The sequence below is a fragment of the Mytilus trossulus genome, chromosome 2 (assembly GCF_036588685.1).
Source record: "Mytilus trossulus isolate FHL-02 chromosome 2, PNRI_Mtr1.1.1.hap1, whole genome shotgun sequence".
Lineage (NCBI taxonomy): Eukaryota > Metazoa > Mollusca > Bivalvia > Mytilida > Mytilidae > Mytilus > Mytilus trossulus.
In genome coordinates this window covers 95,793,014-95,820,564 of record NC_086374.1, presented here as the reverse complement: position 1 = coordinate 95,820,564, position 27,551 = coordinate 95,793,014, and the positions used below count along the sequence as shown (strand labels likewise).

Sequence of the window (27,551 nt, the reverse complement as noted above, 5' to 3'; positions counted from 1 at the left end):
CATATTTGATTTATAACATTCTCAACATATATATCCAAATTATACTGAAATCAAAACTACGACCATAATTCCATACATTGAAAAATTCTATGTAGTTTCAGAAAATATTGTTGTATACGACATCATATTAAGTTACACCAAATGTTACACAGGTAGTTTCGAATTTCCTCCTGACGTGTTTCCAAAAGGACAAACAATATGTTTTCCATTCCAAAAAAAATCTATACTGAAGCAGACGTGAAGAGGAAAATCAAAATGGATTCTCTTAAAATTATTTTTGTGTTTTTTCTTAGTTTCTTTTCATTAATTAGCGGATCGCCAAATTGTAATAGTAAAACTGCCTATAGGATAGTTATTAGTGATGATTGTAGAACAGTATGGATGTGTCGTAGACCAGGAATGTCTGCAATGAAACTTACAGATTGCCCAGAAGGATCTGTTGTAGGGAGAGGTGCACGATGTGTTCCCGAGGGTTCTCCATTAAACATTTGCACAGTAAAGCATGTAAAGAGTGAGTGTTTTGAGTTGTATTTTGAAATACAATGATTTCATATACCATAAAAAGAAGCTTCAAGTATTTCGTCCTTAAAGTTCTAGTAAACAAGTTAAGTTTGAATATATAATTATAATTGGGAACTTCAATCACTATTTCGGTCAGTTAAAGACGATCTGGATGGGGGTACTTCTTTTTTGTATTCTTTCATTTTATATCAGTTTTTCTTTTTTTCCACCATTCTCTATAAGGCCCAGCAACCGACTATGTTTCTATTTTTTGGTACAGACATGTATACATACAAACAATAATAGATACATATATCATACATGTACCAGGATACGGATAAAAAGAAGCTTCAAGTATTTCGTCCTTAAAGTTCTAGTAAATAAGTTAACTTCGGTTTGAAATCGTGATTGAAGTTCCCAATTATAATTATATATTCAAACTTGAAGCTTCTTTTTAGCCTTATGCTTATCCTGGAATGATATGGACTTCTGGTTATGATTTCTGGTTATGACTTATCAATTGAAAGGTTGTTTCAAGTTGCTGTCGGAAGCACTCTTTGTTAGAAAATTGTCGATATCTTTGCTTTTAAAATCATAATCTCTTATCGTACATGTATTGTTTTTCAAGTTAAAATGTTTTATCTGTATTTCCAGAAACGTGTGGATTGAGTATAAATCCGTGCAGGCATGGTGGGACATGCGTGCCAGGAACCAAACCAAAAGAATTTAAATGTCAGTGCCAGGTGCCATATACAGGCAGATACTGTGAAATAGGTAAGTGACCACTTTGGTTTTTTATCTTAAAAAATACATACATTTAAAAAAAAACTTAATTCACTTTATTTATCTTTTAATCTTTTTATGATTCCATGTAATTGATAAACTTATCGTCACCAGGATTACCTGTAACTAAATATGATGCTCATCAGTGACGCTCGAAATCTATAATGAGATACACTTTCGTGCTGAAAATGTCATGAGTACGGATCCTCTCCTGGAAGAATGAAGATAAAACGCACCTGAAATTATCAGGATGTTAAAAACTAAGCCGTTATTGAGATTTTGAGACTTAAAAGGAATTTAGTATAAGATATGTAAATCTAGTCATTTATAACCAATAACAACAGCTTCTAACTTTTTTCTTTATATAGAAAAAACAATGAAAACTCCATTGAAAACTTGTCTTTGACTTTTAAGAAACGGAACTACTTAAGTATATATTTTTTTTTTGAAAGACAAATTTACTCCATCTAGTTCATTTGAACCATTTTGCAGTGCCATCACCAGCTGAACTTTGTACTGTGTCACCAAAGTTTACACGACTTCCTGATAAAGAGTACTGCCAGATTTACTTCGACTGTGGTGACAAGACGGGGGAACCAGTGAAAAAAGAATGTTCCTATCCTTTACAATTTGACGTTGAAAAACAGTCTTGTGAAGACTTTCATACGGTTAGATGTGGCAACAGAAAAAATCTGAAGTCTAAATGTAAGTATATGGTAGTTAATTATTGTTATTTTATATCTCGATCGTAGATTGATTGATTGATTTGTGTTAGTTTTATACATGTACAGTGGTAAATATTGACTGTTTTATACATGTACAGTGGTAAATATTGACTGTTTTATACATGTACAGTGGTAAATATTGACTGTTTTATACATGTACAGTGGTAAATATTGACTTCATATTCATGACGAGAACACATGATCAATGTATATGTAATAGATGCAATTCAAGATAAAGGTCTGGGAAATATGAACACGAAGGTATATTGGATAGGGATAGAGATTTTGCCTTGCAACAGACCAATCAAAGAGCGGTTGCATTATACTACAACGTTATGGGGCTAATCATCAGTGTTTTGTATAGTTTATCCCAATATTTTTCATATATATTAAGTTTGGAATTACTGACTAAATATAGTTTCTTGACATTTGAAGATCTACTTCAATTATAGACTCTGCACGCTAAGAATCCTTTCTTTCTACTGAATAAGAAAGTTCTGCGATGCAAAAATATACCCCTAGTAGATGGAAAAATGAAATATCATAAAAAGAAAATTCCAGTGGTATGCATCGAACAGCTGATAGAGCATAGAACTAAATAAGGATACCTCTTTTTTTGGACGATCAATGCATTTGAATGGGGAAATGTAATTGGAACCCCCCCTTTTTGTCCTGGGTTAGGAACCCTCCCTTTTAAAAATGGCTGGATCCGCCCCTGGGAGTCATTACTATTCTTCATTTCCTACTCAATATATAGTTCTTTGGAGTCATCACTATTCGCTGGATTTTGCTGCTACAGTAGAACCACCAATTGAAAAGTTCAGCGAATAAGAAATTTTCCTGCAGAAACTGTCAAAACCACTTAATTCAATATCCACTAAAATGCAAGTTTTCCTCAATCCACGAAATTTATGGATCCAAAGAAATGAGACTTTTTATTGAATGTTGTTTAATAACGATTTCCTATACAGGTCAATATAACAGATACAAAACGATGAAATCCCCTTTTACGTCTTGTGAGATGGCATATCCAAGCTGTGAAAAGAAGTCAAACGGATTTCAACCACATCTTAAAAGACCGCAATCTCCGTGGTATATGGTATGTAAAGACGAACATCTTGTGAAAACAGGATTTTGTGGATCAGATAAAAGTGGTAAAAAGATCGCTACAAAAGAGGGATGTAAAAATGTATTTGATGTTTCTCAGGAAGAGGGTGGAATGAAACCAGATTGTACGAGTAAACCGGAAGGGTTCTATCCACTTCAAGGCGGAAGTTGTCAACAATTTTTCTACTGTAAAAAAGATAAAACCTACACCAAACGATGTCCTAAATTTTTAACATTTGATACCATAACAGCCAGATGTAGACTAAAGATACAAGTATGCAGGCCTTGTGGGACGAAAAAATGGTATGTTATACAATACATCGAAAACATTTTGCGCCATTTTGGATTTCAGATCTATAAGATTATTTTTATTTAGCCCTGAGTGTAACTTATAATTCATTATTCTGCTGTGTACAACTTTGTAACTAGCAGAGCGTAAGAATACTTTGGGATTTTTTTTTAAATTTCACTATGACAACTTAATATGTTCATTTGTTTTAGGTTTTTATGCCCCACCTAGGGGCATTATGTTTTTCGGTCTGCGACCGTTCGTTAGTCAGTCGTTTCATCTCTCCGTCCGTCCTTCTGCCTGTCCAAGGTCATGTTAAATGTTTTGAACAAAGCAGTTTTTGCTGAAACTGAAGTCCAAACAATGATATATTTTTTCTCATTTTAATTCTAAATTACAGTTTTTACCCCAATTTCACGGCTCAATGTCAATAGAAAATGACTGTTAGTGCGATTGTGTGATCTGTGTTCTATTGACACATTCTTGTTCACAAATGTATTCCATGTACCATTCCTTAATTTATTCAAATTAAACTGTTTATATACAATTTATATTAATTAATGGATTAATTTTAATTTAACTTGGACTCGGTGTTCTTATTTGATTGTATTTCTTTTTTTTTTTATTTCAGCTGAAGAGTAAAAGAACATCCATGAAAGACGAATAATAAAACTAATTATCAGCAAAATACATAACGTCTTTTTTCTCATTCTACAGAGTATGTAAAAAAAAAATATCTTTAAATTGGTAAAACAACTGTTTTCCTGTCAATACCGCGCGATTTGATACTGGTTCAGAGTGGAAACGGTTAATGTGCATAAGAGACAACAAACCGACCACACAGCCAAAAAAACAATCTAAGGCCACTAATGTGTCTGCAACACAGCGAGAAAATGCAGCACTCTGAGGCGTTCCCTAAACACACATGTATAACAGTTCAACAAAAGTAGACATCACGCTAAACTCAGAATCCTGTAAAGGACCAAAATAAAAATAAAACATACGAAACTAACGAGGTTCCTGACTTGGAACAAGCGCAAAAATACGGCTGGGTTAAGCATGCTTCATGAGATCTCAACACTTCCTTTTAAGCCAAAAGGCAATGTTGAGTAAAGGCAACCACACAGTTATACGCACAGTTAAACTCTGTGAAAAAAAGTCCGAGTCTAATGCTAGAATATGTAACAGAAGAAACTAGAGCAAAGTAAATTAACAAAGGTCTAACAGCAGTTACTGACATACCAGTGTCAAACCTGGCGCACTTATGACACAGGTTGTGACCATTTGCCACTATACCGTACAAAAATAGATGATGCTTATAAACAATTCGAAAATATACGTTTTAACCAATTTTTAAAGTGTTTAGTTTAAACAAAAGAATAGATTTAGCTCTCCAATGTCAATAGTGTCCTCTTAATCAAAGGTTTAGCTAGCTCTAAAACCAGGTTTAATCCATCATTTTCTACATAAGAAAAATGCCTGTACCCAAATCAGGAATATGACAGTTATTCATTTGTTTGATCTGTTTGAGCTTTTGATTTTGACATTTGATTAGGGACTTTCTTTTTTTGATTTTTTTTTGGAGTTCAGTATTTTTGTAATTTTACTTTTAGCATTGATTCTATTACAACAGAGGCATTTACAGTATCGGCAGCTAGACTTAAATTTCCTGTACCAAATTAGTCTTCTAGAATAATTTCTAGATTTTCTAGACCTATATCTTAATGCAGTTTCTCAAATCCGATAAATAAATTCACTTTGGAAGTCAATTTTGTGATTTTTTATACAACTATATAACATATATCATTTAGACTATTAAAGTTAAAATCTAAATCAACTCTTTGTTGCATAACTGTTGATTTAGTTAACATTTGAATTTATCATTAATGTAGTGATATCAAAACTACAAGTTTAATCAATTAATGTTAAACTACTTTAATGCATTATTTTAATCGTTGAAACAGAGAAAAATGTGTTTGATTTCCGTCCACAAAACACATGTTGCTGACTAATCTTCAGCAGGTGCGTTCGAAACCAAAATGTTGGAACACCAACATTAATAAAAGAAGGAGAAACCCTTCGAAATTGTTTTAACTTTTCATTTTCTTGTGAATATATTTAAGGCACTCCTCAGAGTCCAGTCTGTCCACTTTTCAAAACATTCCAGCTCATTGTCATGCAAGAAGCTTATTTAGATATCAGCATTTAGCCAATCATTAATTAAACAGAAAGGTGGTAAACGTGTGTTGTTTCTCCCGCGAAAAATGTATATCTTTCTGAATATGCGTGAAAAATTTGTCACTGGACGTTTTGCAAGCAAGAATCAATAACCAAACAATGATTTAAAGCTTATTCAAGAACAGAAGTTGCATTCTATACGACTAAAAGCACCAAAAGCATTAAATCATCATTGTTAAGCAACAGTTTGCCTGCTATTGTGTGCATCTAATCAGCAAAACATAGTAATGTACTTCACAATTAAAACAAAGGTGAGTGTATAAAGCTACCAACATTTAAAATTGAATAGATATAGGAAGATGTGGTGTGAGTGCCAATGAGACAACTCTCCATCCAAATAACAATTTAAAAATTAAACCATTATAGGTTAAAGTACGGCCTTCAACACGGAGCCTTGGCTCACACCGAACAACAAGCTATAAAGCTATGAAGCATGTTTTGGAACAGCAAATCATACTAGACCACATTTTGATATGGATCTCGTTATTTCTTTCACAAAGCGGAACTTTATTCATATGCTGATGAAACTAGGAAAAAGGATTTTTTACATACTTTTCACATGTTTGGTAGATACTGGTTGATGCCTTTTACTACACTTATCTTTGGTGAACTGTTATACTGAGAAAAAGATGTTTTTAATATTGCATTTATTATCGGTACAAGGTCCAAACAGATGACCTTAAACGACTTTAGTGGCGCTATTTGGGTTCTATATAAGGGTCTGACTGGGGTAAAAAGAAAAGAGAATATAATGGGTCAGGCTAATGTACAGAATAATCAGCCTAAACGAATAGAGAATAATTGGGTAAAAAAAATGCATAAAATTAGAGAATAATTGGGCGCTAGTTTTTAAAGAAAAGAGAATAATTGGTAAAAAATATAAAGAATAGAGAAAACTTCTCTAAAACATAAAGATGTAAAAATAGAGGAACCTGCTTTTTAAACTGTGCTATATTTCATTTCCTTGTTCAGTATACAGTTACTGATCATCCCATTGGAAAGGCATAGTCGTATTTACGGGGCGCCGAATGGGACTCTTGTGGTTTTGTACAAAATTCAATTCTGTCATAACAAAATCATTTTTGTCTTACAAAACTATGTGCTACAGACTTGTTTTGTGAGAACTTCAATTTTGTGATGACAAAATTCATTTGTGTAGACAAAATTCATTTTTGTCATGACAAAATTCATTTTTGTAGACAAAATTCATATTTGTCATGACAAAAGTCAATTTTGTCTTAAAGGTATGCAAATACAAACATAAACATATTTGCATACAAAATTGACTTTTGTTACCTGATATGGAAATTAAATCACAAAAGTCAATTGTGTACGGTAAGATTCAATTTTGTGAGACAAAATTGACTTTTGTGAAACAAAATTAACTTTTGTGAAACAAAATTAACTTTTGTGAGACAAAATTGACTTTTGTGAGACAAAATTGACTTTTGTGAGACAAAATTGACTTTTGTGAGACAAAATTGACTTTTGTGAGACAAAATTGACTTTTGTGAGACAAAATTCAATTTTGTCATTTTTGTTGAGACAAAATTCAATTTTGTCATTTTTGTTGAGACAAAAGTCAATTTTGTTAATTTTGTTGAGACAAAAGTCAATTTTGTCAATTTTGTTGAGACAAAAGTCAATTTTGTCAATTTTGTTGAGACAAAAGTCAATTTTGTGACGACAAAATTCATTTTTGTGATGACAAAATTCAATTTTGTAACAACAAAATTTACTTTTATGAGACAAAATTGACTTTCGTGAGACAAAATTGACTTTCGTGAGACAAAAATCAATTTTGTTGAGACAAAATTCAATTTTGTTGAGACAAAATTCAATTTTGTTAATTTTGTTCAGACAAAATTCAATTTTGTTAATTTTGTTGAGACAAAATTCAATTTTGTCAATTTTGTTGAGACAAAATTCAATTTTGTCAATTTTGTTGAGACAAAATTCAATTTTGTCAATTTTGTTGAGACAAAATTCAATTTTGTCAATTTTGTTGAGACAAAATTCAATTTTGTTAATTTTGTTGAGACAAAATTCAATTTTGTCAATTTTGTTGAGACAAAATTCAATTTTGTCAATTTTGTTGAGACAAAAGTCAATTTTGTCAATTTTGTCTCACAAAAGTCAATTTTGTGTAACAAAAGTCAATTTTGTGTAACAAAAAGTCAATTTTGTGTAACAAAAGTCATTTTTGTGTAACAAAAGTCAATTTTGTGTAACAAAAGTCATTTTTGTGTAACAAAAGTCATTTTTGTGTAACAAAAGTCATTTTTGTGTAACAAAAGTCATTTTTGTGTAACAAAAGTAATTTTTGTTAAACAAAAGTAATTTTTGTGTAACAAAAGTCAATTTTGTGTAACAAAAGTCGATTTTGTATGCAAATTAGTTCACAGAAACCAAACTAAACTAATTTAAATACAAAATTGACTTTTGTCGCTCAATTTTCAAATTAGGTAACAAAAGTCAAGTCTGTGTAACAAAAATGAATTTTGTCATGACAAAAGTGACTTTTGTCCGCTGCTAGATAATTTTGTATGACAAAATTTCAAATTTGTAGTATGATACAAATTTTGTTAAACTGAACTCATTTTTGTTGAACAAAAGTCACTTTTGTCCGTACAAAATTGAATTTTGAGTACAAAACCACAAGAGTCCCATTCGGCGCCCCGTAGTATTAGTCGGTGTTTTTTATTCTTCGTTTTACCTTTACGACATAATAAGATTTATTCCTATGAAGAATAAATCCGGTTATCGGAGGAAAGTGGGCTTACGCTTTGGGAGTTGTCCCGCTTTGCACACGTGGTGGAACTTGTTATGTATTATGAGTCACGTTAATTATTTTAACCTTGATAACTGTGACGTCATCATTCTTTCTTTACCATGTACGATACAGCAGAGGGAAGACGCAAAAAATTGGGTTCCGTATGAATGAACTAATGTTTGTTTCAAAAGTTACCCACCCACCCACCACTTAGATTAAAGACATACTCCTAAAATGTAGTTAATATGCACGTGTTAAAATGTTATATCCTGTTTTTCGTTTTTCTGCTGTTTTTGTTCTATTTTTCAGGTTGAATCGACTGGTAGCTTATTCCGATAGTAATCCCAATCCTTCGTCACGGGTTCAGACAAAGACTCCGACCATTGTAATCCCAATCCTTCGTCACGGCTTCAGACAAAGACTCCGACCATTTAATGGCGAAAATAGCGACACAACATCTACAAATATATTATGCTTCTTATAATGGAATTATGTATCCGCTGAGCTTCTGTTTCCCAGGGCCAGCATCCGATATATTTTGGAAGCAATAATGTTAATAAGGATATTATATTGATATATAAGGAAATGACATTATAAGGAATAACAATAAGGTGGAAATAAGGAATAAGAATAATGTGGAAATAAGGAATAAGGAATGGACAATAATGTGGAAATAAGGAATAAGGAATGGACAATAATGTGGAAATAAGGAATAAGGAATGGACTATAAGGTTTAATTATATATACTAGGGACTTGCCAATTATGTTTCTCGGCAGTCCCATTCTTTGTCAAGCCGTGGCCGTACAATTTTGTACTTTTGCCAAGTAAATATTTCTTACTTTATATGTGTATGTCATTTGGCCCCACGTTGTCTCAGATAATAACGTATATGGTCTTTTGTGCCACCAAATTAGTCTTTTTTTCCAGAGTAATCGATTGTTCGTGATTGTAATAGAGGTCGGTCATTTAAAGACGTTTCAAACGTATCATATATGTTGACGTATACGAATCTGCAGATTTACCAATTAAAATTATGTGATCCCGAGCTTTAACTGTATTATATATACTTTTAATAATGCAGATGGGCAACTGATTCATTTCTAATTATAGTATTTAATTGTGTAGCTCTTCTTTTTTATATTAATTTTTGGAAAAGAGGGACGATACCCGGCATAGTGACAGAGTCTTAGCTCGGGATCACATAATACTTTTTGGCATATCTGCAGATGCGTATACGTCAACGTGCATGGTACGGTTGATACGTAACGTTTTTAAATGACTGACCTCTATTGGTAAACAAAGTTCAACTGCTAGTACCCTACATTCCTTTTAATTTATTGTTTACTAAATAGCAGAAGTAAGGAAATTAGTGTTTACTGTTTTATTGACTGCTTATTTTTTAAACTATTTCATAAACGCAGGGTGTTATTTGAAGACAATTTATGAGCGCTATATTTATTTAAGACTTGTTTTTATTTTGTTTTTTCCATGTGTGGTGATTTTTTTTATTGCGGCGGGGAGTGGGGGTATTAACTGATAATCTGTAAAATTGTGTATTATTTGGACACCTTATTCAAATTTTGGTGCACTTCTTTGATATATTTTGAAGATTCGCTATAAAACCAGGTTTTATCCACCATTTTCTACATTTGAAAATGCCTGTACCAAGTCAGGAACACAAGTGGTCAGGAATATGCCAGTTCTTGTCCATTCGTTTTTGGTGTGTTATGTTATTTGATTTTGCCATGTGATTATGGACTTCCCAAATTGATTTTCCTCTGAGTTCAGTATTATTGTGATTTTACTTTTTAGACTCATAGTTTCTATCTGTGGTCTTTGGTAATTGATTCAGCGCATTTTAATCTGGGTTCAAGGTCAGCGACTTCTGACGTAACAAGGTTATCTGATTTCATCTCGTACCGTTCTTTGATAAGATTCCAAATAAAATACACTGTAAACAGATTAATAAAAATTGTAAATAATAATCCATGTGTTGTGGGAACTGTGTTGTTTTTGTCTAACACTCTCAAGTAAAACATGTACCGAATGGACTCTCAAGAAGAAACTTCTTCCGAATAGACATTGGTTTTGTGTTGGAAGTTTGAAAAACAAGCAACATCTCTTAGTTTTTGTACAAGATATTAGTTGAACGGCATAATGAATTTCCATTTTATCATCAAGATTGTTTGTCTTATTGGAATATCTACATTAGTTTCTAGTGATGACTGCAAGCCAACACCTCCAGATATTATTGGACCATACTATTTTCCGAAACCACCAAAACTACAACAATTTTGTACCGGAGATCCGGAAAAGGATCGCTTGAAGACGCTTCTTGTTCATGGTCACGTGTACAAACAGGACTGTAAAACTCCGATTCCTCACGTGAGAATAGAAATCTGGCAAGCAGATCATGAAGGAAATTATATGATGTCCACAGATTGCAGGGGACATTTCAAAACAAACAAACATGGTTACTATGAAGTTTCTACCATTCACCCTGGACAATATTCAATCGGTGTCGATGAAATACGATATCGTCCTGCTCATTTGCATTTTAAAGTGTTTGGAAGACGAGGACATAAAAGTCTCGTGACTCAGATGTATTTTGCTGGCGATACTTATCTAGGAAACAACGATTCTTGTTATATCTGTTCATCGGACCAGAAGGATCTTATAATACAAACACAACATTATTGTCACACCAACAACGCCACTGACTGTATTGACATTGCCAATTTTGACATTGTCCTTGAGCGCGGGAAAGGAACTCTAATAGTACAATAAATATAGCTGGACAAATCAGGATGCTATACGTAGGAGACACATATGTTTATATTTACATATTAATTAAGGACATTTTTAATGTATATTTATTCATTTTGAACATAAATTTTTACTTCGATACTGGTTTATTTATTTTGCTACCTTTGAGTCGAGATTTTCATTTCATACAAATCTTAGTCATGAAACATGATAGACCGACTTGGGTAAGTATTCTCGTTTGAATTGTTTTACTTTGTCTTATCGGGGCCTTTTATATAGCTGACTATATGGTATGGGCTTTGCTCATTGTTGAAGGCCGTACGGTAACCTATAGTTGTTTAAAATGTCTGTGTTTGGTCTTTTGTGGATATTTGTCTCATTGGCAATCGTACCACATCTTCTTTTTTATAGCGGGTAAAATTATCTTTTAACGTACCAGCAAGTTTAAAACCATCATAATTACCTAATTATGCATGTAACTTCTTGTTTGTCGACTAGATTTGATAAATCTGGTAACTTATTTTGGTTATCTGTTGATTTTTCTTATTAATTAGCACCTCTTTTGCCAACATAAACAGCTACTATGTCTGCATATATAATATACGTAACACACAATGTATCAAATAAGCAATTAGTTCATATGGGATATATACCATATGATGCTAATTAATCCAAAGTCGTCTTCATTTTCTATTCGGTGGAATGTTAGGTTTTCAGTTTGGTTTTGTATGTCATGGTGTTGTCAGTTTTGCATCTCTTCAACTGACGAGTTTTGAATGTATCTATATTATATTCCGTCTTTTTTCCAATCAAAACATCAGTACCTTTAAACATGACAGCCAACAATCTTCTCGCTTAGTGATGCGTAGTGCGGTTTCTGTATTTGTTCACTCAGTAAAGCCAACTAGTAAAGAAAACTATATTTTTACTCCTTGGGTTTCCCAAACTTTGGTTTTTAATTTGTTTTCCGAACTGAAATATATTTAGAAATACGTTCTTTTAAAATATACCATTAAATAATTTTATAATGTCAAGATATGCTGTTTGATTGCTTATAACTGTTCAATTATTAGAATGTTTATCCAAAAAATGGCATGTGATCTCATTTTTTTCAAACAAGTACCAACCTTCATGTACAGATTTGTAAGAATAATATTAGATAAAAATATGAGGGTATGTAAAAAATTTATACCAGGATACAGCTGAATTTTTTTTAATGTTTTTAAATGGACCAGATGGCTTTCGCTCTCATTATATATGAACAAATCACACCGGTCTTTATTTTTTTATGGTTACATTGATGAAAATATATGATACCATGTATGAAAAACTGAGAACTAATGCACCGTCTGTCTGTTCATGAAAGGAGATAGAAAAGGACAAATTTGTAATGAAGAAGTAAAAACAACGTATGACTAGCGATCTCTACAAAATTCATGCGGATATCCAAATAAATGATCAATTTATGTTTAAAGCTTGAAACTTGGCACAGTGAAAGATAAAATGACATTGACAAATTTCTGATATAGAGCAACGAAAAAACAAATTCAATATGACCGACATAAAGATACTGGGCTTTCATTTGATACCATAATTAAACTTTTACTGAACTCTTGTATAGTAACAGACACCATCAAATATATGGTGTGTGTTTCCAATACATTGTGTTGGCAATATTTAATTTGGCAGTCCTTTGGATTTCTTTTCGTGGCTCTATGTAAAAAAAAGTGTATTAGCATCATTTATTATGCTGTGCAAAGATTCATTCCTTTACCATACGGTATAGTAATCATTATGTACATTAATTGGTCTATGCTGCTGAATTTCAAGACCAAAGTTTGTGGGCAGAGTTATAAATTCTAGTTAATTGTCTGCGGTAGACTGCTTTTGTTTCATAGACTTCTATACAAGAATAACTTTGGCTCTACCAGTTCTATGCATGCCCGGATAAAGGAGAGCAGTTAAATCGATAAAAATACAATCCCGTCAATTCTAATGTCACATTTAGCTGTTTTTGGAGAAAATTTGGAATTGTTGGTTCCCAATGCTCTTAAACTCCGTATTTCATTTCATACGATAGTAGAGGGGCATTATGTTTTCTTGTATGTGGGTCCGTTCGATCGTCCGTTCGTCCCGCTTCAGGTTAAAGTTTTTGGTCAAGGTAGTTATTGATGAAGTTGAAGTCCAATCAACTTGAAACTTAGTACACATGTTCCCAATGATATGATCTTTCTAATTTTAATGCCAAATTAGAACTTTTACCCAAACTTCACGGTCCACTGAACATAGAAAATGATAGTGTGAGTGGGGCATCCTTGTTTTTATTACGTACAAATGTATTTACTCATGTTGACTGCTCAAAATAAAAGCTTAATCACTACAACACCAAACACATATGTCAAAACAGAAAAAAAACCAAAAAGATATACAGACAAATCAAATCAGCAAAAAACAAAAGAAAAGAACACAAAAATTTATTATAGCACATAAACACATGCCGGGATGTATAAGTACCGAGCCACGTCAAATGCATATTATCAAAATAGACTAGAAAGGTAAAAGATTAACTTGATGTAATTAAGATGATATACATCATCAGTACCTAGAAGCTATACGTAAAGACCATTGTATAATATTTGTGAAGTTGATACGGAAGATTTACCAACAAGTTCTTGATATATTTTGATGAACTTTTTTAGAGAATAAATGTAACGTTCTTTGCCATTACATGTACATTCGTTCATTTACCTCCAGGGCAGACACGGGTGATGTTTTACGAAGTCTTAGTAGCAGCTACAAGCTCTTGAATACCGAGGGAAATGTATGCACCATATGCTGGTGAAAATGGTATATTTCTACTACGGTTGTGGAAATCGATAATCTCAAAATAAAAATTGTCCAGATTGTCATAGATTCTGGTGCTGAGATGACCGCTTGTGTCAAATTAGGGGAATAAGTCTAAACATATATGAATTGGAAACTTTGGTCTTCTTGTTTTTGACAAATGTCTAAAGAAGCTCCGAATCATATGAAAATAAGAAGAGGTACACAGTTTGTTCCCATAGGAATGCCGACAATTTAAAAAAAAAAATTCCACCTGCAAATTCAACAAATATGTTGTATTAAGAAATTCCAGCATACTGATCACTTGTTCCTCTGTATAGCATGTTTTACCTTTCTATTCACTTTTAAAACAAAAGAAGCTGTATGGTATCTCAAAGTAATACATGTATAGTATATTCTACCATTTTCATGTTAAAAGGTATTACGGATTATTTCTGTTAGACGAGTTTTTAATTTCACATGGAGAATGGTGATATACAGGGTTGAAAAATCGAACATTTTGGTAGAAGTTATTTAAGAGAACGATAGAGATTTAAAACTATACAGAAGTTCTTTATAGAGTGTTATTTTTAGAATCCAGATATGGTTAATACCACTGCGCGATTGAACAGTTTCACAGTATTTCTGAAGACTCTCTTTCACTAAGGACATACATTTTGTCAATCTAATGAACAATTATTTCGTCTAACATACAGATGATCCGGCAGTGAACCGTTGTTAATACGGAATTTTTGTGAAGCTTAGGTATCCAATATAAACAAGGTAAGTCCGCCGATTTGCTTGTGATTTGCAAAAATCCTTTTCAAATACTATGTCTTGTATGTGGGATTACACGAGTGGCTCAAATTTGTCCTTTTTTTAATCCTTTTATACATAAATCGTTTGTCGATGTGGTCCATAAGTGTTTCTCGTTTCTCGTCTTTTTTTTTTTTTTAATTAGACCGTTGGTTTTCCTGTTTGAGTGGTTTTAAACTAGTCACCCTTTGTGCTCTTTGTAGCTTTCTCTTTGGTGTGAACCAATGCTCCATGTTGGAGACCGCACTTTAACCTATAATAGTTTACTTAAAAAAATGTGACTTGGATGAAGATGCTTTTTTAAATTTTTGTCCAAATGTTCTCGGCGCTCAAAGGTCCTAAACTTTGACGCTCTTGAAAAAGTCCTTTTTTATCGCTCTTGTAATTTCGATAAAATGTCTATTGTTGGTTTAAGAAAGAATTGATGCAAGCTATACTTTTTTGTAGTTTAACATGGGTAGGCATTATATTCATTATTATTTTTGCCAGAGCGATAGTGAGGGCTAAAATGACACGAATATAATGCCTACCCATGTAAAAACTACAATAAAGTATAGCTTACATCAATTTTTTTCGAATCTGATGTTGACAATTAAGGTAATTTCTATGTACGATGTGTATAAGGGTAAAGCGATTGTCACGGTAGGCTCTTTCATGAACCTCCCTTTTTAGTTTGTAAAGAAGCAAACAGCTGGCACTGTGATATACAGAGGGAGGAGTTTTTGAACAGCCAGGATGAACGGTTGTCATATCTAAGTCAAATGCATGTCAATTTGATAAAATTCATTATTCTGCAGTAGTCAATATACGCATGTGCAATACACATATTGGATTTAGAGCATAGGTTTATTCATATATATAAAAGCGAAAGAAGCACGTCATATTACGGAATGTATTATTATATATAGAATAGATCAGTGAAGTATTCCTATTCTGATTGGTTCAGAACGATTTCAAGAAAGTAAATAACTGTGATAATTATTGATTTTTATTGATTTTTTATTTTATATATATTTCACTATATGTAATAAATTTGCACTTTCATATAACACTACATACTATCAGTCATGTAATATCTCAATTTCCGAAACCAAGGGGACGTTGCTTTTCCAATGTAGCGTAGCATTAACGGTTTAACCCCTGTTTCGAAGTTTGATAATATCTATGGCACATAAACATCGAAAATAAAATTAAAAAAAACCATAATAAACACATCTGATACAGAAACACGTTGACGTGCTAGGATTGTCATCTATTTCACATGATTTGAATAACTATGAAGTACGTTTATACATGCATAAATCATACAATCTTAATTGCTATAAACTCTGCAATTTCTCGACATTTTAACGGGTACAATTGAATCAAGTCGGAGAGGTTAAAAATTGATTAACAACACAAATGTCGCATAGTTTAAGCATACAATGAAAAAACTATTCAGATTGATATTGCATTTGAAATATTTAAAGAGAACACAATCATTATTTAGTAAAAACAACCAATTAATGCGGTCTGGAAATACGTCCATAGATGTGATAAAATTGGAATGCCGGATATTAAAGATTCCGAACTTTTCGCATGTATAATTATTCACTAGGAAAGTGGCGACAGATTGGAATGTAACTTATTTGTCATAAAAAATAATTCCTTTTGAAGATATTATTGAGCACTTTACTTCTTTGGAGCTGGTACGTTTTCTTTATAGCTTCCGACCATATTGCCTGCAGGTCTGTAGCTACCCACAACAAACACGCGACCTCCTGGACTTTTGGCTTTTCCAAACCCTACTTCTTTTGTTTCCTTCCATACTACTTGTGTGAAATGACCTAAATTAGAAAATAAATATATATATAACACTTTTTATTTGTGAAATCGTTGATACATTTAAGAATAATTTTGAGCGGCTGTTTAAATAAAAATAAATCCCCGAAATCAATACGGGCAACTTGCAAACTACCACAACAGCTCTTTCAGAACAATATTACGCCCTTGACAATCATGATGAGCAGTTATGCAACATCCCATTGAAAACTTGTTTATTGATAGATATTAAAGCATGTAGCATTCGTTTCAGTAGATTCTATCATATTTGTTTATTTCTCGACGCGTTGGATTAAACATGTTAACAGCATGAAAGAAAGGACATGGTATTTATTATTTTCTTTGTTTTAAAAAAACAAATTAGACAATCAAAATATGTAGATACGTATACCAGGATAAGCAAGTTAAATTCATAAATTAATACTGTTGTTAGGTCATTAAAGATTGCATATTTTGGCGTTAATATTGATTAACTTATAAGGTTTTTACATCGGAACTAAACACGTTTATTCAAAAACCAGTTGTTGGCATGACACGGGTTATGTTCTTCTCATATATGTTATGATGGTATGATACTAAACCCCTAACGGGAAGGATTGTGCCTGATATTCATATGATGAAATCATAATCTTTCAGCCAGTTTGATTAAAGTCTGTAGCTGGCATGTCAGTTAATCGCTAGTAGTCTTTTGTTATTTATGTATTATTGACATTTTGTTTATTTTCTTTGGTTACATTTTCTGACATCAGACTTGGAGTTCTCTTGAACTGAATTTTAATGTGCGTATTGTTATGCGTTTACTTTTCTACATTGACTAGAGGTATAGGGGAGGGTTGAGATCTCACAAACATGTTTAACCAAGCCGCAATTTTTGCGCCTGTCCCAAGTCAGGAGCCTCTAGTCTTGTATTATTTTAATTTAGTTTCTTGTGTACAATTTGGAAATTAGTATGGCGTTCATTATCACTGAACTAGTATATATTTGTTTAGTGGCCAGCTGAAGGACGCCTCCGGGTGCGGGAATTTCTCGCTACATTGAAGACCTTCTGCTGTTGTTTTTTCTATGGTCGGGTTGTTGTCTCTTTGACACATTCCCCATTTCCATTCTCAATTATATGTGTAACCTTATACAAATATATGTCCAATACTTTAACTTCAGACAAGGATAAAAATGCTATTTTTGTGTACATGAGCAACACGACACACGTGGAGCAGGATTAACTAACCCTTCAGCAGCAACTGAGATCACCGCAATTTTGGTAGGTTTGTTGTTGCCCAGTCTTTAGCTTTTTTGTTGTGTTTTTTATTCTGTTGTTTTTCTTTTTTTCTTTTTTTTTTGCCATTGTCTTTGTCATTGTCGGCTATACTTGTTTTCGGATAATAATCTTTATATCGCTTGCCTCTCTTTTAGCCTTTATGATTCACATGTCACAAAGTTTTAGTAATATATCATATATAAAAGTTCTCCATAAAAGTGACAAGATAAAATCAGTTAATAAAATTTGAATACATTTGAATGGATTCAATATTAGTTCATATATTTTTTGACAATTTTAGAAGCCAGAAAACTGGTTTTAACGTACTTTCTAGACAGGTTTTTGTAGACAGGTTTTTGAATCAAGCAAAACGCTTCGTCTTTTAAAATTCCTTCGAATATTGGCTTTAAAAATTCGACTTTGAGCGTTCTAGATAAGATAAATCTAGATGTATACAATTAATAACGTGCTGTGTTCATTTTTTTCTTATACCGATGTAATCGCCGGACTTAGGTTGTCAATTATCGAAAACAATGCTTTTTTAATTAACCCACCTGTTCCAGTAGTTCTTGGCTCTGTTCCAAAAGTATGATCTTTGATTTCACTATACCAGTAGTCTGATACTTCTTTACCTAAAAAAAGATTATGTCAGAGTTGAATATAGTTAGAAATCCTAGATTTTTGTGAGCATAAGTGCGATAAGAAAAGTTCCAAAGGAAGTATAAAACCGTTATGTTTTACGGAGTCTCTTACGTAACCAAGATATGTATATATAAAAAAGAAGATATGGTGTGGGTGTCAATGAGAAAACCTTCCATCCAAATCACATTGTATAAAAAGTGAACAACTCTAGATAAAAGTAACGCCATCAACACACGGAGCCTTTGCTAACACCGAAAAGCAAGCTATAATTGTCACGAAAATAACAAGTGTTAAACAATTCAGACAGGAAAACCAATGGCCAAGGTCTACGTAGCAGCCTAGATACAAAACTTCGTATTACTTCATATCCAATTGAAACTTGTTCCGACTAACCTGTATGTAATATTTGCCACTGAACGTTATCATGTTTAAATTGATTAAATCTTCATGATCTATATTTCTCAATCTATTTTTTAAATATGTGATGTATATATGGTCATATATAGTCAGGACTTAATTCATGCAAGGATGAAAGATTAATAGGTAGGCTCTGCATAGCGGAATAGCTTAGATGAAAGAAGGGAACTTTAAATAACCGCTAGAAAATGATGATACTTTTGAAATGGACAAACATTGCACATATAGACCGTCTACAGATTTTAAGCGAGGATCATGATAAATGTGAATAAAGTGTTGCACGTTCTCACTTGAAGCATTGCATTAACAATCGTTCTGACTAGGCGTGACTGCATATCTATACATCCTATTCAGCCGAACGGGACTAAGTTGACTATGATAAACTGAAACACACTGGGTCTCTACGGGGAAAACTTTTATTAAGATGATGGCACTAAGTGAAAATCAATGTGCAGTTATGTTGCATTCAAGGTCCATTCTATAGACATGATAGATACAAGTTGAAAGATATGGGTCGATATTCAGTTAATATCATAACGCTGAATATTTCTTATGGTATTCTTCTCTCAAGTTATTTCAATCAATTTGTCAGTATCACGAATAGAATAAGACATCAATATTCCAATATATATAAACATTGTACATTTAACTTAATATCTAATTAGCATAGGCCTTTTTAAAATATGTTCTATTAATTAGGTTCATAAATTAAAATGAATAACATGTTTGTCATAAGAATTTTCACAACACAGTTGTTATGCCAAATTGATGGATTGGTGAACTCTTTAAGAAATAACAATTAAAGATATATATGTTTGATGTATGTCTAAAAAGATAAAAATGTTCAAATACTTTTAGTCAAAAGATTAATCTCGTTAACATATCATACTTTGAACAACAGTTGCAGAGGTTAGCATTGCATGTCTGATTTATATTCACGTATCACATCTTATCCACAGAGTGATAACAGCTGGTTGGAAGAAAACAGTTTCTTGCTGCAGAAGTGAATGGAAGGCGATTGCAGTCGATTTGTTTTTTAACGATTTTTTACTGAACGTTGTCTTCAAAAGTAACTTTGCATTGCCCTCATCTTCTGAAAACACTTACATAAAATGTATTCATGAACCTGTCCGGAACCTTACATCTTCAAACTTCTTGACATAAGCGTGTTAGTGAAAAAGTTCAGACCATCCCACCAAAATATTTTTTTTTTTGCTACCCAACATGTCTAGGTCTGAATTTTTTACCTTTAACTTAAACTACTTTGAATGTCATAGAAAATCAGCTCACATTTGTAAAATATGTATACCGGTATTGTGCAAAAACTAAAACCCCTTTTATAAACTTTGGGAAGTAATAACAGAAAAGGAAACATAGCAAGTCCAATGACGGAATCCACATGACAAGGTGACAAGGTTTGGCTTTATTTTCTGTCCCCTAGAGGTTAAAATTTTTCAATGGTTTTCCCTGTTTTATTGTTTATATTCAAACTATTTTGTATTTGAATGTATGAAGTCTAAACCGCAAAACAGCAAGTTGTTTTCCTGCATTGCTGTGTCTTATTTTTAAGTGTTTCTTTCATTTAAAAGCAGTCTTTCATTTAAAAGCAGTGATGTATAAAAAATCATTTTAGTAGTCTTTAAAACTGAGGGAGTCTGACCCATGTCAGACAAGCTTATAATGGTGTTTTTTCACATACATTTATAATTGAACTCTAATATGCTCTATCATATAATGCTATATATTGTATTGTATTGCATATTGCATTGTATTGTATAAAACTATTGTTTGATTGTATTTCTTGACCGTTTTGGGTGTACTTTTGCAATACCGATTATTATAAAATGTATGAAAAATATTATGGCAATTCAGATATGAACGTCTACGTTCAATAAAATTGAAGAATTACGAGTATCTTCTGAATTATATTTTTCACTTTACTGAGAGAGAAGCATTATATTAAAATACTTGTTTTTAAACAAAATCAAAAAATATCCGATTTACCAGGACAAAGTGAGGTGTGGTGAACGTAAACGATGCATCAACTGAACAAAACAGTGACACACAAACAAATAGTTCAAGTAGGATTCAGCATACGTTCTTGGATAAAAGCATTAAATAAAATGTTTAAGCAGACAATTTTTCCATTGCTAGACCCCTCACTCGTCAATGTCCGGTTAAAATGAAGACTTTTGAAGTCCTTTCTTTGGTTAAACGATGTTTTAATGGTACAATGCAAAAGCTGGGTATGATTCGGACCTTCAGATAAATGGATAGCATTGAAACTTTCTGAGTTTCCAATACCTCATTTTGAACCTATCCCCTCTTTTATTGTCTCTCAAGATAGGCTTTTCTCTCAAGGTGTGGGTCATAATGATTGCTATCTTTTTAAAGTTAAGGACCCTTTTTTTGCTGCCAGTTATCAGTCTTGTAACTATGCACAACTACCTCTCAATTTTTTCATATTAAAAAAACTGTCTTACCTGTATAATCCACAGTACCCGTGCCAGACCTACATGCAATATTTTCTCCCAGTCGGTCCGATTTTAAAGTACATGAGCTATGTCCGAACGATGAAGTTGCCGCCATGTGTTCCGCCCATTTCTGAGCATAGTCGCTCAGATCTTTTGCATGTTTCACTGAAGAAACACCGTGCTTTTTACGCAAGTCATTGTGAGTTTTAACAGCGTCATCTATGAATGCTTTTAAATTTTGTGGCTTTCTAGATGTTTCTGGTGATGAATCTGATGAACTACTTCCCTTTCTTTTATCCTTTCCTTTTCCGAAAAACTGTGAAAAACAACAACCCATGATTGTTTTTATAAAAATATATTTAAACTAGATCAAACCACCATTCATAACACAATAATAATGTAACATATGTTGGAAAATGTCATAACCGTTCCGCATATGTTAATTTTTTGAATCGATCAACTATGTAAAAATTGATATATGTTTCCTGCCTGCATAAACGTAATTAAATTTTGTAATTTAATAAATGTATACCACAAGTTTATATAATTTCTCTCACTGTGAGTAATATATCTGCTACTGTTTTCTTTATCCAAAAAGTGCAAAATGGAAATTTATCTTTCTTATCGGCAAAATAGCGTAGTGAATTAAGCTTTGACAAAATCATCAGCGTTTCGATCAACGGAGTTATCAAAATCATTTGTTTCCATTAGATGACTGATATATATATTCTTATAGATGTGCAACATAGATATGTGATGTTGAAAGATTTCATTCAGCTGCTGATGATATCACGAAAGAGGTAAAAATGACGTGAAAATTCTACCAGATAAGTCGAATTATCTTCTGCATCTTGAGGACAATATTTGTAGGAGTTGTTTGTTAAACCCATTACTTAGTTGCACATACTGCACTCTCAATTAGACATTATTACACCCCTAATTGTTGCCACACTTAGTGTAATCAATACATCACACGGATAATGTCTCTTGAGAAACCTTTTGTCAATGCATAGTACTTTTGAATTACATTTATAAGTTTTTAATACGGACCTTCAAAGCAACGGTAAACTGTTTGAAAGATAAGTATCTTTGTTATGGTTTTTAATAAGATATTTACAAAATATTTCAAAACTTCAAATCTTTATATATTGAACAGAAAATGTTGACTGTAATCGGGCGATCAATGTTTGATCTGGTCTATACTACTTGTTGGTCATTGTATTAAAACTTGGAGGATTTATCCTATAGAGCAGGCACTGTATAATCACCCCTTTACTCCCCTTTTATCTTTTAATGTTATGATTTTTTATGCCATTTTGAAGGCTGTGTGAAAGTTAAACTTATTTTTCAAAATTTAATATTTAAATTTTTGTTTAAATCATCTTGTTATATTTTAACTGCAAAAGAAAGTTGTGTTTTTTTCAAAACAAACAAAAGTTATAAAGATTATATTTTATCACTCATAATACAATAAAGTGAACAAGTCATGTCGTAAATATTAGAAGCTTTTTTTTTCTTCTTCATAAGTGTATAAAGCTTATCATTCTTCCTTCGCTACATACAGTAATATTTATCTACATCATGCACAGTTCTTACTTCGGCGAAAGTCATTAAATATACTATAAAAGATAAACAAAATATACATTTTAATCCTGTCGAAAGTGATGCTTGAAACTAATCAGCATGAGAACGCCGCGACAGTAGCTACATGCAGACGATGAAATCCATTTCACAGACGCGATTGTCATCATTCAATTACATTACGTAATTTTGGTTTAAAAAATGGCGTGTGAACTTTTGATACATAGAGCAAATTGATAAAACACTCACTTGAAGTAAATATTTAAAGATGGTTATCATATGTCGATCAAAAGTTTAACTTATTAGTCATATAACAACATGTATACTATTTCAAACATCATTTCAATTTTGTTCTGAAATTAATGATGTCTGTAATTGTTTCAAGGTAAAGATGTAGATTACACTTAAAAAAAATATTTCATCAAAAACGTCGCGCGCATGATTAAAAGAATCGGAAATGCAGATAGTAGGTATAAGTCAAATTCGAAAGGCGTCGACACTGTCAAGCTTAAAGTACCAGTATTAAAATAAGGTTGAATGTGTAATGAACTTTCAACAAATTGTGAAATTAAGATACTGACAAGAAATTAAGAAGTAGTAGTTAGAAGTCCGAAAAGCTATATGCACACGTTACAACTAATCACTGCCAAGCATATGACAAAAATATTGAAGTCGTTTTGTCAATAGTTATAAAGGTACCAGGCTTATAATCTAATCATGTACGCCAATCGCGCGTTTCGTCTACACAATACCGGGCGTGGTAAAAACCCATGTACGCTACTAATCCGATAGAAATTTTGGACTCAATCAACATGTCAACCATATCTGTATCGTGTGCACAATGTGCTTTGTGCGCGTTTAGGTCTTACGAAAAGCGTGCATAAGCGATTTATCCGGCGTTCAAGTATCGAATGTTGGCGCATGTCTGATGTTTATCTAACGCAAATCAAATACACGCAAGGAAGAACAAACGTCCCTTGAACGTATTTGAGACGCGACCCGGTCATACCATGGACGATTATCTGTGCTTTCGACGTATCTATGACGTGTAATTCAGAGCTCGTCCAAGTAAAAGTCGAACGATCTTGAGGCGTATACAACGGGCCCTAAACGTGTGTCAAACTTATTAGCAGCGTTTGTCAACGCACTTGTAACGTATGTAATACGTGCGTGTATCGAACAGGTAAACGCTCGACAAACACTAGAGCTAGATGACATTTTTTATGCTGCATACAAATTCCCCGGAGTTAAAGCATTGACCAAGCGTATACCTTTGCCTTTCTATGTACGTCTGGTGTACGTTGGTCCTTACGCCAATGTGTGACACTGGCATAAGAGTCATCAATGATGCTCAGATCAAAACAGTAATAAAGCCAAACAAGTACAAAGTAGAAGAGCTTTGAGGATCCAAAATTCCAAAAAGTAGTGCCAAATACGGCTAAGGAAATCTATGCTTGTGATAAGAAAATCCTTAGTATTTCGAAAAATTCGTACTTTTGTTGACAGGTAGTTTATAAAAATGACCATATAATTGATATTCATGTCAACACCGAAGTGGTGACTACCGGGATGTTGGGAACGAAACGTTTACCTGCACTGGCATCGACCAAGTGGTGTAAATAGTTATCTAAGGTACAAATGTGAGACGAAACAAGTTATTGGACAAGCGGATGGACGGACGACCGGAAAGAACGGACATTCTAATTGCAGTATATCCCCAACTTCAAGAGTTTGGTGGTATAGTAAAAATAATTGATAGCGTCTTTCAACTAGAAAAGAAATTCATTTGTTTCACTAACTTCTTCTTTGTGCATAGGTGTGTTGTACCTTGATTAGTGTTTTTGATATGAATTGTTTCTGAATTATATTGTTTAATCCGATTTGTTGATTCTATTTCAAGTCATATTATTCATAATATATATATATATATGGGGTTCATGTCCAAACGCACAAAAATATTTGAAAATCAGATATTTTTAAATACGTGGAAACATTAACAAGAGTGCACACACTGAAATGTCTCGCCTTCTTTACTAATCATTGATATTATGTTGATAGTCCTAATAATGAAGCTTTATAACAACTGTCACATAAACTTAACATAAACCAAGAAAACTAAACATTGACCTTTAAACCATGAAAATGAGGTCAAGGTCAGATGAACCATGCCAGGTAGGCATGCACAGCTAACAATTCTTCCATACAAAAAATAAATTTGACTTATTGCTTATAGTTTAAGAAAAACAGACCAAAACACAAAAGCTTAACACTGAGCAATGAACCGTAAAAAATGAGGTCAAGGTCAAATAAAACCTGTGCGACTGACATGTAGATCATGAATATTTCCATACACCAAATATAGTTGACCTATTGCATATAGTATTAGAAAAAAAGGCCAAAACTCAAAATCTTAACTTTGACCACTGAACCATGAAAATGAGGTCAAGGTCATAGGACACCTGCCAGGTAGACCTGTTTACCTTACAACCATTCTATACACAAAATATAGAAGACCTATTGCATACAGTATAAGAAAAACAGACCAAAACACAAAAACTTAACTATAACCACTGAACCATGAAAATGAGGTCAAGGTCAGATGACACCTGACATTTGGACATGTACACCTTATAGTGCTTCCATACACCGAATATACTAGAGTTATTGCTGATAGTATCTCAGATATGGACTTCAGTCAATTTTTTATTACATTTTTCAATAAAGTATTAAATATTTGTTATTGATGACATAATACAAATAACATTCTACAAAATTTGTTCGGACACACGAATTTTGGCTTTTCCAATGAATTCGAATATGCTTAACATCTTATTACAACTCGATTGATTAATTGTTGCTTGCTTAATGTCAAGTTGCAAGTATTTCATGCATGTTAACTAAGAGAAAATAAATAATATATCATTTCAATTTTGATTTAACTTGTGTTATATCGATTTTAGTTAGATATACGCGACGTATCTATTTATCATATACGTGCATATTTGGTGGAATCAATCATTAGTTTTTTTCTACAATTATTGAGAATTTTGTTACATTATGTAGATGATTTATATATTAACAATCAATGATTATTAAAAATAATATTAAATCTTAGCGATATAGATTTAAACATAGAAAAAAGCCAACAAAGTTTATTTTATAATAAAATTAAAGTAAACGTTTTGATGAACACATCTTGTAATTAACAAATGATAAACATCAGTTTTATTGCAATACGTGTCCCAAATATTGATTAAAACCTAAACGTATTACAACAACTCTCAAATCAAACACAAATTGATTTTATTATGATAAACCTTGGGTGTACCACTAAATAAATATCCTCATCTAACACACTAGATCAATTGACCGGGGCAGTAAATTGGACTATAAAATATGTTCAAACATTTGCCGTTTTAACATTAGTTTATAAATGGCACGTTAATTCTTTTATCTTCTCCTTGCGAATTTCATTTACCCAATTTAGGTTATCTATGGATCAATTTAATCAGATAGTGTTATGGTCAGAATGGGTTTACGTTCAATAGTATTCTACTGAACCTATCTAACAGAACAATAATCAAAATAAAAGGATTTTATTTATTTATTCTTGGTAAACATAAAATGTTTGCGTGGGTAGATTAGTCCAGACACGACAGATACATTGCAACTATGTTAAGTCAGCTAATTTAATAAAGAATCCTAGATACCTCAACTTACATCCGGATAAAACATAATAACTTGTAGAAATTTATGATCTGACCTAAACCGTGTACATAAGATATTTTATAAATAATTCCAGCTTATGTTATGTTTTGATGAACAAAACAATATGGTGAAGCAGATAAAAAAAATGTGAATCGAAATTTCCCCCATACCTTATAGTATCAAAATAACTATTTGATTGATAGCGTCCGAAAATTAAAACAATAGTCTGACTCCGACAAAAAAGTATACCCTCTTTTTGAAGTTAAATGGTTGCTCCCTTATTTGTTTGATATTGTTACATTTACTTCTATTTATTATTGATTCATTTTTTTGTGGGTATGCGCTAAGCTGTCTCTAGTTTTCTCATCTAGACCACATCCAGATTTAGTTTGTCAATACGTTTTGTCTTTCATCTGTGTTTTTTTTTATTGATATGATTGAACATAAAGGAAACACTAGGCATATATTTGTGCACTCCAGATGCTTGACTCGTCCATGCACGACTCAACAGCATCGCTCAAAGAAAAATCGCTTGAAAAAATATTCTACCACTAAGGTGAACAGCATCGAAAACAAAAATCCCAAAGGACTGTCCAAATACACTTAAAGTCATCCATGCCTCATGCTAAAACGGAATAGGGTATATTACAATTCCAAGTGTTGGCATATCTATGGATATAAAGTGATGTCGCTTATTCATTTCAACCACAACTGAACGACAATAACCAAACGACATATACGTGTCCAAAATAAAGGTAACCAACAACCAACAGTTATATATATGCAATATGTCATGTTCATAATTTTCCTATTCAAGGGGCCTTTACTACT

At 32.6% G+C, this 27,551-nt stretch overlaps 3 protein-coding genes across 3 annotated transcripts in view; 2 read left to right on the top strand and 1 right to left on the bottom strand.

The window, feature by feature from the left end:
• Nucleotides 1–194: 194 nt before the first annotated feature.
• Nucleotides 195–4,095, top strand: LOC134705555 (neurogenic locus notch homolog protein 2-like). The gene is made up of 5 exons (XM_063564271.1): nt 195–511; nt 1,156–1,275; nt 1,777–1,989; nt 2,981–3,419; nt 4,037–4,095. Exons 1-5 carry the CDS (start codon nt 199–201, stop codon nt 4,038–4,040), a joined length of 1,089 nt encoding a protein of 362 aa, XP_063420341.1. The 5' UTR covers nt 195–198; the 3' UTR covers nt 4,041–4,095.
• A 6,288-nt stretch (nt 4,096–10,383) lies between these two features.
• On the top strand, nt 10,384–11,322 carry LOC134705554 (protocatechuate 3,4-dioxygenase beta chain-like). The gene has a single exon (XM_063564269.1). The coding sequence runs from the start codon at nt 10,575–10,577 to the stop codon at nt 11,202–11,204; it is 630 nt and encodes a 209-aa protein (XP_063420339.1). The 5' UTR covers nt 10,384–10,574; the 3' UTR covers nt 11,205–11,322.
• Nucleotides 11,323–15,794: 4,472 nt separating this feature from the next.
• LOC134708433 (uncharacterized) overlaps nt 15,795–27,551 on the bottom strand; it is a 29,713-nt gene continuing 17,956 nt past the window's right edge. Inside the window, exons 6-8 of the mRNA XM_063568952.1 lie at nt 21,441–21,747; nt 18,453–18,530; nt 15,795–16,648 (exon numbers count right to left, since the gene is read on the bottom strand). Coding sequence (XP_063425022.1) covers nt 16,494–16,648; nt 18,453–18,530; nt 21,441–21,747 — 540 coding nt within the window. The 3' untranslated portion in view covers nt 15,795–16,493. The remainder of the gene's footprint in view (nt 16,649–18,452; nt 18,531–21,440; nt 21,748–27,551) is intronic.

Excerpts from the sequence above, each read along its gene's own strand:
- LOC134705554 (XM_063564269.1), top strand. The coding sequence starts at position 10,575 with ATGAATTTCCATTTTATCATCAAGATTGTTTGTCTTATTGGAATATCT.
- LOC134705555 (XM_063564271.1), top strand. The coding sequence starts at position 199 with ATGTTTTCCATTCCAAAAAAAATCTATACTGAAGCAGACGTGAAGAGG. Across the intron at positions 512-1,155 it reads CACAGTAAAGCATGTAAAGA|AAACGTGTGGATTGAGTATA; the intron begins GTGAGTGTTTTG and ends CTGTATTTCCAG. Across the intron at positions 1,990-2,980 it reads AAAAAATCTGAAGTCTAAAT|GTCAATATAACAGATACAAA; the intron begins GTAAGTATATGG and ends TTTCCTATACAG.